The 15098-nt window shown below is 43.8% G+C and overlaps 1 protein-coding gene across 4 annotated transcripts in view; it reads left to right on the top strand.

Annotated features, from left to right (window-relative positions):
- The window catches only part of ATF2 (activating transcription factor 2), a 1040579-nt gene that overhangs the window by 898372 nt on the left and 127109 nt on the right, over window positions 1–15098 (top strand). For all 4 annotated transcript variants that reach the window (XM_044075568.1, XM_044075567.1, XM_044075570.1 and 1 more), the window contains one exon: window positions 952–1158. In XM_044075568.1, the coding sequence (XP_043931503.1) occupies window positions 952–1158 (207 nt within the window). The remainder of the gene's footprint in view (window positions 1–951; window positions 1159–15098) is intronic.

The following is a 15098-nucleotide window of genomic DNA, read 5'->3' as shown; positions in this document are numbered from 1 at the left end:
TTTTCTCTGCAGCTGATTCAGTACCTTTTGGGGCCAGTCATCATCATCATTATCTTCTTTCGGCTGTTCCCGTTTGGGGTGGCCACAGCAGATCATCTGTTTCCATTTCTTCCTGTCCTCTGCATCTTGCTCTGTCACACCAACCACCTGCATGTCCTCTCTCACCACATCCATAAACCTTATCTTAGGCCTCCCTCTTTTCCTGTTACCTGGTAGCTTCATCTTTAGTATCTTTTTCCCAATATACTCAGCATCCCTCCTCAGCACATGTCCAAACCAACGTAATCTTGCCTCTCTGGCTTTTTCTCCAAACCTTCCAACCTGGGCTGACCTCTAATCTACTTATTTCGAATCAAGTCCACCCTCGTCACACCCAGTCAATCACACCAAAATTGTAAGCTGAAACAGAGCAAATTGGTTTATAGCTTGGGCTTTATTCCTAGATGTGAAGGCTGTTTTCAATATTGTTTTCGTCTTCTGAGGTATTCCTTACCAATTTTTATCCTCATTTGTTTATGTGTTATTGCCAGTCCTTCTTCAGTTCCCAAATATTTATATACCCCTTCCTTCTCAAGTTCCTTTTTGTCACATTCCTGTTCTAGATTGATATTTTCTTAGTACTGCAACTTTCCTGCTTTAAACCTTGCCTTTGCACATTTATCAAGACCAAATGTCATTTTTTATATCTTCTGAGAGTTTTAACCTGTTGTACACTCTGTAGAAAGTTTGCCACGTGCATTATTATTTCCTCAGACCTAGTTCTCATTATGCACTGTATCAGTAGAGTACATACTTTAAAGACTTCATTTCTGCTTAGTACATGTGGTATACCTATAGAACATATATGCAGGGTTATTTTATTCAGCAGATCTCTTATTAGAAATTCTGTATGCTTCGTCAGAGCTCTTGACTATATCTTTCTAGAATAAATTTGATAATTTTATTTCACAGGCATCACCAGCTCAACCTGCTCAGCAAACACAAAACACTAGTGGACGACGTAGAAGAGCAGCAAGTGAAGACCCTGATGAAAAAAGAAGAAAGTTTTTGGAACGTAACCGTGCAGCAGCATCACGATGCCGACAGAAGAGGAAAGTGTGGGTACAGTCATTAGAGAAGAAAGCTGAAGATTTGAGCAGTTTAAATGTACAACTCCAGGTATGCTCCTTAGCCTGCATAGGTACATTTTTGGTGGTACTACATGCTAAGAGAAAAAAATGATTTCATAAGAAACGCCTTGAATCCATTTGTGTGAACTACAGACTACAAATAACATAGTTCAGATGATGTATAACTATTAGATAGTTGCACAGTCAGATGAGAGCTTTCTCAGCTGTAGTGTTTCATTGTAGTCTGATGACTGCATCACAGGTCTGCTTGCTGAAGAGCCCAAAGCAGTACTGTGCAAGAGAGGGCTTGCATTACACAGCATTAAGTATTTGCACTGGAAAATTTAGTTCTGGTAGCAACTGTCATATCTAACATTGAGAACCCTCCTTAACTAGTCATAGGTGAGAAACTTTTTCTCCACTATTTGAAATTCATCGTTTTTCAGCAAAATTCCACATGTAGGCGTGCCCACCTGTCTGACCAGTGCACACTATGATGTAAGGCAGCAGTGGAGCATAAGTACATGTGTCCCAGGAACCCCTCAACAGGTCTTCTTTATCATATTCACATCTTCTATCTCAAGCCTTGCTGTCATCATTGAAGTCCTGGATTTGCATGCCAAAGCATCATAATAATATTGTGTGGCCATCAGATTATAAGACAAGATTCGCACAAGCATCCCCCCCCCACGCACACACACACACACAAAGGTAACCACCATGAAAAACTTCTCCAAAGCTAACTTTGGGCTCCTAAAAACAGAAGTGGCTAACTTCATGGCACCCATGCAAATGGAGAATACTTGCATGACCGCCAAATCATACACCAATGCACTGTACAAACACGTACACAAATGCATGGATCTCGCCATACCCAATAGAACCAAGACACTCTCCTCCAAAAAAAGGAAGCCAATCTGGTGGTCCCCCGCTATAAACAAACTCTACAACAGAAGGAGGAAACTGATGCGGAATAAGTTGAATTCCCAAAACTGGAAAAACTCCCTTATCAACCTCAACAAAAAGTTGGGATCCCTCATCAAATCCTATAAAGCTAGCTATGAAAACAGAATTGCAGCAGATAGTAAAGACAACCGCAAGGCCTTCTACAGTTATGTAAAGAATCTCCACGGCAATACCCAAATTTGCTCTGAGCTACTGCACAATGGTACCTCCTATACCGAGCCAACAGATACTGCCAGTATACTGGCCGACAGATTCAGTGCCAACTTTAAACCTCTCTCCCCTCCAAAGGACCAATCACAATACCAGTAGATTGCCAGGCACCCAGTATTACTGCTGCACAGGTTAAAACAGCACTGTCCAAGGCCAAGAGTACAGCTTCTATGGGACATGACAATATCCCTGGCTGTGTTCTACATGAAGTACAGAGTGAATTGGCACCTCACCTGTGTGCCCTGTTCAATCACAGCCTCACCTCAGGCTTTGTCCCTACCAATTGGCACATTGCTACAGTCATCCCTCTCCACAAAGGAGGAGCAACTACAGACCTGGGAACTATTGCCCCATTAGCCTGACAAGTCTGATATGCAAAGCTATGGAACGCATCATCATGGACCTAATAAACAAGGATATAGGGAATCTCCAAACTCTGGATCCCACACAGTTTGGTTTTGTGAAAGGTAGATCATGCCTGCTCAACTTGGTCGACGTCTTTGAGTCAGTCACCAGAGCTGTGGATGAAGGCAAGGGGATTTATACAGCCTACCTTGATCTGGCCAAGGCCTTTGATACCATTCACCACTCAGGAATCATAAAAAAACTCACTAGCTCACAGAGAGAACCCACAGTGTGAAAGTAGCTGACTCCAAGTCAGACTGCTGACTAGTCATGAGTGGAGTCCTACAGGGTTCGGTCCTGGGTCCTCTCCTGTTTGGTATCTACTTCTCTGTAGTCCAGGCCAACATGAAGGGATTCTGGCTGATAAAGTTCACAGGTGATTGCAAGCTGGGAGCTATTATTAACCCCCCAAGTGATGTTGACATCCTACAGAATGGCCTCACTGAGACCAACGACTGGTGTCAAAACCATGCCTTAAGCTCAGTGCCAAAAAATGTGTTGTCATCCCCTTTGGGAAAAACCTGGTTCCCATGAATTATCACATTGATGGTAGTCCACTGAACACAGAAGGTGTTATAAGAGATCTGGAAACACATGTTGACAGCAACCTCTCTTTTGATCACCTCATTGCCACTGTGGTCAGAAGGTCTTTCTGTGTGGCACATCTCATTACTAAGGGTTTTGCATCCAAGAAGAAAGAGGTCATTGTCTCCCTCTACTCTTCCCTCATTAGGCCAATCATAGAGTACAATGCCCAATTTGGCAGGTACCTCACTAGACACCTGCAACAACTGGAGAGGCTGCAAAAGTACCTCACAAAGAGGATCCTAGGCCTTAAACACTTGTCTTATATGGACAGACTCAAAAAACTCCCAGCTATTCTCTGTCTCATATTGCCTACTTAGAGGCGATCTCTGCTTGACTTACAAAGCCATGTCTGACCCAGCTGTGTTAGAAATACTACATCTAAAGAAATCCCACCACACCACACGCTCCAGAGAGCTCAACCTCATTGTCACAATCAGCAGAAAGTACTGGAGGGATAGGTTCATAACCCAGAGACTGTCCATGCTATAGAATAGACTTCCCATACATGTCAAGCAGAGCACCTCGCTGACCCTCTTCAAGAGAAATCTCGATGAGTGGATGGGAAATAGAAAATTTATCCCAGGGATAACTCCAGTGGCTCTACTCGACACAGGCACTGGGAACTAAGGTCGGGTGGCACAATGCCAGGGTAATCCTATGGCTAGGCTTGTAAAGGCCCCAGGGCCATTAGCCTAGTACACACCTATGAACCTATGATATTGACAGCTGCCACAAATGACAGCAGTTCAGTGTAGCTATCCAGTGTACAGAACAAGAAGGATTGTTAGCTTTCTTTCGAAGAATGGCTGTATTGGAGAATTCTTATAGGGAGAGGTGTCCTTGTTGCCACAGGCACAGATTGTAAGATCCGTGTAAGGACAGGGAGTAGGAGGCCAGGTCCAGACTTGAACATCCTTGTTGAACTCCCTTCTTGAAGTACATCTGGTATTCGTCCATCTCCCTGGACCTTTCAGTGTAATTCACCTTTGATTAGTGAGACCTTAAATCTGAACCAGTCTTCTGCCTCATTAAAGAACTTTATGATTGGGGAAGATACATCCTAGTTTCCCAGTCTTGAAGTGCCTCCCAAGGTTCTTGTGCAGACTTTTCTTTCAAAGATCATCTGAAGCCCATGGGTAGTAATCTTATACTAGTGGGTGCTCCCTTGTTAATTTTTTTCATTAATCATGGCTGCTTAGTACAAGGCATTCTCCTTACAACTGTCCTGCTCCAGTCTCAAGTCAAGGATGTCCACTTGATGTTCTGCTGCAAGAGCTCACATCTCTGGACTTGGACTTGAAGGAGATATTTGATGACTTGTATAACCTTAAGTCATAGGTCTAGGAAATCACTAATAGAAAATTTGGTCTAATGCCTGCATCAGGCCCAGAGTGGCCTTTTCCCATTCTACTCTGCCCTTAGCTGGCACGTATTGCATTGTTGGTTTCCATTCCAATATTGGCTGACATATCCAAGGCCATAACACACTCCCTTATTGCCAAAATGCCAACAAGAACACAAAGCAGCCTTCATAGCTACCTGAATAATGGCACCTCCAGATGGCACTCACCTCAGCATGGAAGAATGAATGAGATGTAGTCCACCTGAGGAAGGCTTGATATCTGGCAGGCAAGGAGCCCAAAAAAGCACACAGAAAAAAGTCAGAGTGTTTTCATGCCAATACAGTAGAACATCAGACATGAATTTTAGTTGCACATGCAACTCTGTGGCTGCTTTTTCATCCCCCCACCACGGTGGTGCAGTGGTTAGCATTGTCACCTCACAGCAAGAGGTTCTCCAGTTCGATCCTCGGCTGGGGTGCCTTCTGTGTGGAATCTGCATGTCCTCCCTGTAGTCGCGTGGGTTTCCTCCGGGTGCTCCGGTTTCCTCCCACATCCCAAAGACATGCAGTAGGTGGATTGGACACTCTAAATTGGCCCTAGGTTTGAGTGCGTGTGTGTGCCTTCTGTGGAAGGTTGGGCACCGGGCTGGCAACTCGACACTGTAAAACTTCACTGCCAATCATGAACGGACAGGTGATCCGCTGTGGCGACCCCTAACCGGGAAAAGCCCAAAGAAGAAGAAGTTATGGCCTTTCACTCCTCCCTACATGGGAAAATAAATGACTCACATCATCATAAAGACCACAATACCCTCTTCTTGTGAGTGCTTACTTCACTGCTCCCATGATGAGGGCTACTTCATATGCAGCTTGTGACAGAATGTCGAGTTTATGGTTGTAGCATTGGACAGCCCCGGACTGCCCTCTCCCCTTCAGTAGGGACATGTCAATCCTCCCCCTGGCAGCTACAGCAGATGGCTGGGCCATTACTGAAACACAGGTTACCTGGATCATAATCAGAGATACCATTCATTCAGTCTGTCCAATCCGACATATGGGTCCTCAATCCACTTGTCTGATGTGATGTGGCAGCATCAGTGCTCCAGCCTCAAGCCCCTTAAGAATCACCCCACAAATGCATCTGTCCCCTAATTTACCTTGCATCTCATTTGCCACCTTTGCTACCAGATGCGTTTGTCTGTGTAGCATAGTGCTCCGTAACTACTTTTTAGTACTTAATACATAAATCATTCTCAAATTAGTTTAAATTAGTAAAAATAGTACTTTTAGTGACCTTAAGGCTGTGCATTGTTTCTACTTCGGAAATGTTGTTCATAAGAGAACTTTTTTTTTTCCTTATGGCTTGGTTTGGAACTTCTGTATATGTGTTTTTTTGTGACATGAATAAACAAGCTTTAAAAAAATGCTTGGTGTGTGGGTGTAATATCCCACCATAGAACCGTCACAACCAGTGTGTCGTCTGCCTGCATGTGCCTCATTTATTGGTAGACTGTGAGATATGTAAGGTCTTCAGCCCTAGGGCTTTAGCTTTTCCTGTTGAAATGCTGAGTACAGACAAGCCAGGAAAAAAAATGACCAAAAACCTATGCAAAGAATTAATCTCAAAGATCACTGTTCTCCTTTAAACTTCTTTTTTTTACTGGAGAGCAAGGCCTCTGCTCCTCACAGTATGGGAGGCAAACCTCCTACAACCCCAAACTTATATATAACAACTCCAAGAAAATTCAGTTCAATTCAACTTTATTGTCATATGTACTAGAGACAGCGTCACAAAGTACAATGAAATTCTTATTCTGCAAATCCTCCAGCAACATATAAAAACAACAATTAACAAGAAGAAGTAATCTAAGACAAATAGACAATAATATAAATATCAATAAAGAAAAGAGAATAATCTGAGAAATTACCATCTTGGACTCGGTATATGTAAGTCCGTTCTTTCAGCCATTCATTCTACAGGTCCCAACATGTCAGATGGTTACCTGTAAGGAGACCAGTACAATTGATAGACTAGGTAAGCAGGCGTACACTTCAGGCACCTTCTCCATACAGACTGTGTACTATGCCACAATTGTGAACATATTTCAGAGAGATCTGTCTCAACATGCTTTATCTACTCTGAAGAACCCTCTTACGATAGACACTAGTAGACAACTCAAGACAACATTAACTACTATGTTCAACAAAACCTCTTTATGTGCCTGATGCATAATGCTGATAAATAAAGCTGCTAGGGCAGCCCACTTGGGCAAAGTGATGAGACACGATGCATAGCTACCCAGTTACCTCCTAGCTCCCCTGGCCCTGAAAATGTCACCCCTAGAAGCCTACTCTCGTTCAGCATCCAACCAGTGGCCATGTTGCTTATCTGTGCCTTGATCAAAAAATGAAAACCCACCACACTCTTGGCAGATCAACTCCCCGCCGTGTATCTTCAAAAATCAGCTGATGCTGTTGCCTGCCCAGTATCAGTGCTAATTAATCGAACCATAGCAGAAGCTAAAATTCCCACCATCTGGAAAATATCCTACGTAATCCCACTACATAAAGGAGGCATCTACTGAATTCTCCAATTATAGACCAATAGCCATATTCTCTCCACTTGCAAAGATTGTGGAAAAATGTATACACAGACAACTCATGCACCACCTAATCCAGAATCACTTAATGGCAGATACCCAACACGGCTTCCGTCCACACCACAGCACTACGCCAGCCCTTCTAGCTTTTACCAATACCATAAACCATAATCGCAACAACAGTCACTTATCCTCCGCCCTCTTCTTGGATCTTTCCAAGGCATTTGACATGGTTGATCACCAACTTTTAATACACACCCTGCAAACATTCTGCCTAGATACTAAAGCCCTTCAGTGGTTTAAATCCTACCTGAATGGGAGACAGCAGGCTGTTCTTTGGCAGAACAAACTTTCTAACCTATATCTAACACCCTTGGAGTACCACAAGGCTCTATACTATAGCCCCTGCTGTTTTCAATCTTTATTAACGACCTGTATACTGTCATCCAAAAAGTCAGCTGTATCCAATATGCTGACGACTCCACCCTGATCTGCTTAGCCACTTCTCCAACAGACTTGTGGTCTGCTACCCAGTCCACCTTTAACACTATAGAAAACTGGCTTTCTGAATGGCGTTTGGTACTAAATACCCAAAAAACCAAAATGCTATTATTTTCATCAACGCAAAGATCTCCTGCTTTTACCTCTACCATAAATGCAAATGATGGCACAATAATCTCCCCTGACCCCTCTACAAAACTATTGTGTCATTATAGATAACAATCTAAAATTCAACCTACATGTAAACCAATCAATCAAAACCATCAACAAAAAACTAGGGTCACTCTACAGAATAAAAGCCTTCCTTACCCCTCCAGCCAAAATTGCCATAGCTCGCGCTCACCTTCTGTCAACACTTCTGTATGTATCCCCTCTACTCTCTAATCTTGACAAGACTGTACTTAACAAACTCTCAACCTGCTACAACCACATTGCCAGGTTTGCCACTAGGCTGCCTTTTAGGACACATCAGTGCATCAATCTTAACCAGCTTGGGTGGCTTGAACTACCCAGTCTAATCCAGTGTAACCAAGTGATCATGGTTTATAAAATCCTTTATAATCCGGATAATACTCCTCCACTTAACTCCTCCACTTAAAAATCTTATCACCCCCCTATAACAATCCATGAGTGCTTAGATCCTGTAACAGGCAACTAATTCCGACTAGCAAAATTAACAACACAGCTGGTGACTCTCTCTTTGCAAACTCTGTAGGCAGGTCCTGGAACACACTTCCAGCTGACATTACTTTACTCTCCTCCCTAGGTCAATTTAAAACTAGATTCAAACAACATCTGTCACTAAACTGGCTATGTCAATGTATCAAGCCTGGCTAACTCTGTGTTAGAATGTGTAAAATCTATTAGTCAGCTTACTGTTTAAATTACCCCTGACTTTCATCAGGGATTAACTCTAACCTGTGGAACACGTTTATTCTTGTTTGCTAATGTACTCTTTGTCAATGTTTCTGTGTACCTTGGAGCTTTTCTCCCCGGGCCTCTGCTGAAAATGGCCATGCATCCAGTCAGACTATCCCAGTCAACAAATGTAAAATAAATAAGTAAAATGGCTACACATGTACGACTTTGTGGACAACTTCAAGGCATCCTTCACTAACACTGTCTTTGATAGATCAAAGGATCAGAGAAGGAAAGACTGCAGAAGTGTGAACAAGATGTTAAGACTCTCTGCCTTTGGAATAAATTTAGCGGCCCCACACAGATCATATCCTAAGAAGCTAAAAGGGCTTTGATCTCTCTAGTTTAGGAAGTCTGAGCATCAGCAATTTGAATCACTTTCTAACGGGTGGCTACTGTAGAGGTGGCCCCTTTAATGGAAGTCAGATGAGAGGCAGAGGGGGCCTGCAAAACCAGGGATACTGTGGTCCGTTTTCAGATCACAAGCAGCAGTATTCCTAAAGGTCTGCTGATTGCTGCACTGTGGAGGCAGTTGGGGGGTGTCTCTCCCTTCATCCCTCTGTGAGGCAGGCCATCATGGAGGACAAGTGGGTAAGAGGGATAACATCCAGAGGCTATTATATTCCCTTTTTCCTGACTTCACCACAACCCACCAAACTGTTGCCAGATGTTCCATCCAGTCATGAAAGGAGTCTCAAAGAGGGAGAAACTCTCCTAATAAAAATCCAAGAAGTCCCACCAGATCAGACACGGTCAGGCTCCTTTTTTATTCCCAAAAAAACTGAGCGCCACATGCCAGTTTTGGCCCTAAGTCTCTAAACAGATACTTTCAAAAGACTTGCTTCAGGGTGATTACTGTGCAGTCAGTTCTACCCATTCTTAGGACAAATGATTGGATGTGCTCCATAGATCTTCTTGATGCCTACCTTTACATAAAGATTGCACAGGAGTCAAGGAAATAATTGCTGTTCAGCATAGGAGCCTTTTCCAGTCAGTTCAGGGTCCTACCATTTGAACTCACCATAGCCCCCAGTGTGTCTACCAAATGTTTGGCTACTATAGCAGCCCACATTTGACTCATGGGGGTACAAGATCTTTCTTTCTGGATGGATTGGCTCCTAGGTGTCCCCTCAGTGAAGTTACTTATTGAAGCCAGGAACTATCTTCTCAATCTTTGTGTTCCTTGGGTATAACAGTCTTCATAAATCCTGCCTGGCATCCACTCATATTATTAAGTTCATAGGATGCAACCCAGATATCACCAGTTGTGTAATTTGTTTACTACTGGAAAGATTCAAACCTTGAGGAAGGCCATCTGATCACTTCTGATCAGTGCTGCTCTTTCTGCTGCACTAGTTCTGAGAGGTATGGGTCTCATGGCTTTTTCAATTCTAATGATTCACTTTGCTTGTTTCCACATGAGAATTTTATAATGGCTTCTTCAGGCCCAGTGGTCTCAGTGCCTGCATCCTCTGTCCAAAACTGCAGTCATAACAAACTTATGCCGATCTCACATCAGGACTGCCATCCTCAGGTCCTAATGCCCATTTTGATCGACAATATGACTGTAGTTTGGTACATCAACAAGTAAGGGGGAACCAGATTTCAATTGGCAATAGGTGATTGCCTCACACCTCTTTTTTGTTGCAATGCACATTCCCGGAGTTTCAGATTACTTAGCAGACAGGCTCAGCAAGACTTAACTCATGCCTCTGGAGTGGTCACCCAATCCAGTGGTAGCTTGTCAGATCTTTCATCATTGGAATACTCCTTGCTGTAAGCTGTTCACCTCTTCCCAGATCATTAAGTGCAACAAATTCTTTGCCTTGATCCCCCCACAGTGACAGTCACCAAGAGGCACTATGTCTCAGCAATAGACTCCATGCTGCTTTATGCTTATTCACCCCTAACACTAATTTCCAAGTTCTTGCAGAAAGCAATGAGGTGGAAGGCAAACAGTCATTCTCATAACCCCCCTTCTGGCCCAGACATGTCTGTTTTCCCTTTCTAAAAGTGACATCTACAGAAGCCCCCTTGGCTTCTAGATCCCATTCTAGAGCTAATCACTCAGCTCCTCTGGAAAGCCTCACACAGACACTCCAAATCTAAAGGTAACCACTTGATTTCTCCAATTCCATTAATGGGTAAAGATCAATCTCTCACTGAGGAAGTGATAATAATCCTTACAGCTTCCCAGCAGGATTCCACTCACAAAATCTACAGCAGCAAAAGAAAGCAAATTGTCATCTGGGCTGCCAGTCAAAACACTGTCTGGCCCCTTTTCTGCATTATTTTGCATTTCTTAGAGTCTGTCTTTCAGTCTGGCTGTACCTACTCCACCATCAAGGTTCAGCTAGCAATGATCTCTAATTTCCATGTAGGCTTTGGATCATTCCCTTGCCTCACACAAAGTGTCCAAATCATTTTTAAAAAGGATTTTTCTCCTCAGAACTCCTTTCAAAGATCTGCTGCCACCTTGGGATATAAATGTGGTGCTAGAAGCTCTAACTAAATCTCCCTTTCAACCTGCATTCTCAACACAGCTGAAATTTCTTTCCTAGAAAACAGTTTCTTAGTGGCCATCACATCCAGCAGGAGAATCTCAGAACTGCAAGCCTTATCTTCATCCCCACCATACATCCTTTTTTTTCACAAGGATAGGGGTTCTGTCACAACTAGCCCCTCTTTTGTCCCTAAGGTAGCTACAGAAACCAACTTATCACAACCACTATGTTTGCCTGTGCTTTTTCCAAACTATTCAAAGGAGAATATATTTTATACATCTTAGATGTTCGTAGACTATTATGTTTCTAACTTTTACAGAAACAAGTCATTCAGGAAAGACTCCCAACATTTTATTTCCTTCACCCCAAAGAAATTGGGACAGAAAGTGTCAAAGGTCTCTCCCTTAAGATGGTTATCAGATTGCATCACCTTCATTTATACCAGTTAGAATAAGCTATTGCTAGGTAAACCAAAGGCAGACTCCATAAGTGCTGTGGCCACTTCTACAGCCTTCTTCACGCCCTCTTCTATAAGTGGCATCTAGGATCCTGCTACATGGTCATCTGTACATACTTTTACTATTCATTATAAGCTGGAATGCTTCTCCAGAGCCTGAACTTTCTTCAATGCTACTATCTTAAAAGGTGTTCTGTCATGAGGCCACAAAAGAATTTTGTAGCTAGTGAATGTTCTTCATGTTTTACTGTTGCAGTCATCACATTTGGGTTATCCCTGCCAGGGTAGCCCTCAGTCGGCCTGAATACCAGAGGCTTAGTATTTCTGTGTCAGTTGCTGTTGCTTCAGGACTGACGTCAGGTCATCAGTAGTATAAAGTAAGGCAGCTGACGCCATTACATCAGTCTTTCTTGCCATGGAGTCTGAAGCAGAAGCAGTTAGCACGAGTGCTGGATGGCTGCTACCTGAGTTTCGTTTTCCGAATTGAAGTTGAAGTCTTCTAAAGCTAAGTACACCATTGGGGATCCTTTTTTCTTGCTCTAACCAATGTCAGTTTTCCGAATTGAAGTTGAAGTCTTCTAAAACTAAGCACGCCATTGCGGATCCTTTTTCTTGCTCTAACCGATGTCAGAAAAAGTTAACAATTGTCTCGTCTGTGGAAAGCAAATACCACACCGAGACTTTCATTCTTACTTCGTCACTTGCTTAGGCCCAGACCACAATGTCCCCCACTGTCATTTTTGTGCTTTGTTGAACACCAGAACTATACGTTGTTGGGCCCTTATTGTAGCTAGATACTTTCGCTCTCAGTCCTCGATTTCCGATATGGCTTTGGTAAGCCGTCCGACATCAGATCTTCCAAAAAACGTAAAGATAAAGACAGAGACAGACCGCACAGGTCCAAAACTACCGACGATGCTTCCGTTAAGCTAGTCGTCAGTTCTCCAGTCTTCAGTGAGGTGCTTTTGTAACCCCTGATGCCCATTTCTGTGGATTCGCAGGCCGCTACCAAGACCCTTTCAGAGTCTGGTATGCCGCAAAACTCTTCATCGACTACGAATCCTGCGGTTGTCTCTACCTTGGATGGGTCCAGAGCCACTGAGCAGGTACCGGCTTCCGAGGAAGTACTTCGCCCTACCGATTCTTGACACAAACCGACGACTTCTTTTGCATCTTATGTTCTTTCGAAAGCTACAGAGTTTCTAAGGCTCAGGGTATGAACTACACCCAAGAAACTGGCAACCCCATCTCAGGCACCTGCTTCCTTGCCTCAGTCTCAAATGCTTAAAATGGAGGAAGACCTTATAATGTTGATCAGGGGAAGCCAAGCTACCTCTTTCAAAAGAAAAAGAGATTTGTCCTCAGTAGTCTTATCTGAACAGGAGTCCGATGACTCCGATGCCTCTGAATATGAAGGCGTGCAACCCCTCTCTGCTTATGAGGATTCTGATGCAGAGGAATTAATTCCTTTAGCATCTCCACCCAAAGATTTTTCCTTTGGGGAAACCCTTCATACTTTAAGGGAGCATTTCCAATGGGAATGTTAGGACTACCCTCAGTCTAAAAAGACACTCAGGGAATTTTTAGATCTTCCACAGCACAGACCCCTGGCAATACCTCCTGTCCTGGATGTTGTGGGATGATGTTTTCATGGAATCTAGTTTAACTTCTTACACCCTCCCCCCGGTCCAAGGAAACCTGACAGGTATTACCGAGTCCCTGACTCTCACAAATTTGTTTTCAAAAATCCTACTGCTGACCCTGAGGTCATCTCCCAAGGGCCTAAAGGAATTAAAGCAACTTCTGCTAAGAATCCCACCCCCTCAGATAGGGATTTCCGAGCTTTAGACAGATAGGGTAAAAAAGTATACACCTCTGTCTATTAGAGCACTAAATTGTCAGTTCCATATGCTAAAATTCCAGCAGCATACCATGGAACTCCTCAAACAAAAAATATCAACTTTTCCTGCTTGTGCAGAAAATAAAGAGTTGCAAGATTTAATGCATTCGGCAAGTCGAGTAACTAAGCACACCTTACACTGTGGCTTCAATGCCCTAGAAGCATCTTGCAGGGCAGCGGTCACCGGTTCTGTCCTTAGAAGGCATGCTTGGCTTAAGGAACAGCTCTTGCCAGACCATGTCAAATCTAAACTGTTGGATCTACCCTTGCAGAAAGACAACTTATTTGGCACCAAGGCAGAAGAGGTCTTAAAAAAGATGGAAGAAAAAGCTAAATCTATGCAGACAGTTAAGGATTTCCTGTAGGTCCAGCCACTCAGGTTCAGTAGGCATTGCCCCTCCAAACACTGGTCCTTCCATGCCTCCTCCAGACCCCGGGGAAGCAGACCCCCCCACCCCCAGACAACAGCCACAGGGAATGCACAGATCAAAGCAATGGAGTACCTCCACTTCCAAACCAAGGAGTGCAAAGCCACCCTCTCATAGTAAGAACTCACAGTGACTCTCCACTTCCACCCACTCCCTCTGCCGACCTGCACTTCCCCCTGGGAGGAAAATTCTCCTTCCACGCAAGCACCTGGGCCACCATTACCAACGACTGCTGGGTCCTCAACGTAGTGTCCCAGTGATACAAATTTTCTTTCCACACTCTACCAACCCCAAAAGGGTTCCCAGATCTACCTCCAAACCAGTGGGCAGAGGCCAAAAAGCAAGTCCTTTCCCTGCTCTCCATGAGGGCAATAGAACACAGTCCTGCAGAACAGATAGGCCAAGGTTTCTACTCCAGGCTCTTTCTGGTACCCAGAAAAGAGGGCACCTGGCTCCCCATCCTCGATTTATCTATTCTAAACACCTACCTGGTGATACCAAATTTCAAAATGCTCACCCTTCAGCAACTACTACCTATGCTCTCCAAGGATGCCTGGCTAGCCACCCTAGACCTAAAAGAGGCCTACCTACACATCACAATCATGCAGGAAATATCTACTTTTCAGGGCAGGATCTCTGCACTTTCAGTTCTCTGCACTTCCCTTTGGCTTATCTACTGCTGCCAGTTTTTTTCACAAAATGCCTGGCTCCCACCATTGCTTTTTGCAGGCAAAGAAATATTCAAATTTGCCCATACTTAAATGACTGCCTAATTCAGGCAGACAGCCAAGAAAAGCTGCTCAAGCACCTGGCCTTTGTAAAGGACCTACTGACCTCCCTAGGGTACACTATCAACGAAAAGAAATAAAAACTAGTACCCACTCAAAAAATTGTATTCCTGGGGAGCAAGCCTGGACACAGCATCCCAGATGGCATTCCTTACATCTGAAAAGCAAACTTACCTGACAGCCTATTTCTCTCAACTAGCCACCAGACCCCAGTTATCTGCAAGGAAAAGCCTGCAAGGTCTGGGGTTCATGGCATCTTGCATTCTACTCATTCCATATGCCAGACTGCATATGAGGAAACTTCAGTGGTACGTAAAAAGCCTTTGGTGTCAACACTCTCAAAACAGACAACACCACAGTGATGTTGTATATCAACAAGCAG

Source organism: Protopterus annectens, chromosome 6.part1 (assembly GCF_019279795.1).
Source record: "Protopterus annectens isolate FY-2018-M chromosome 6.part1, PAN1.0, whole genome shotgun sequence".
NCBI classification, from domain to species: Eukaryota; Metazoa; Chordata; order Ceratodontiformes; family Protopteridae; genus Protopterus; species Protopterus annectens.
The sequence above is the reverse complement of the archived record's forward strand: the minus strand, read 5'-3'. Positions and strand labels throughout refer to the sequence as shown.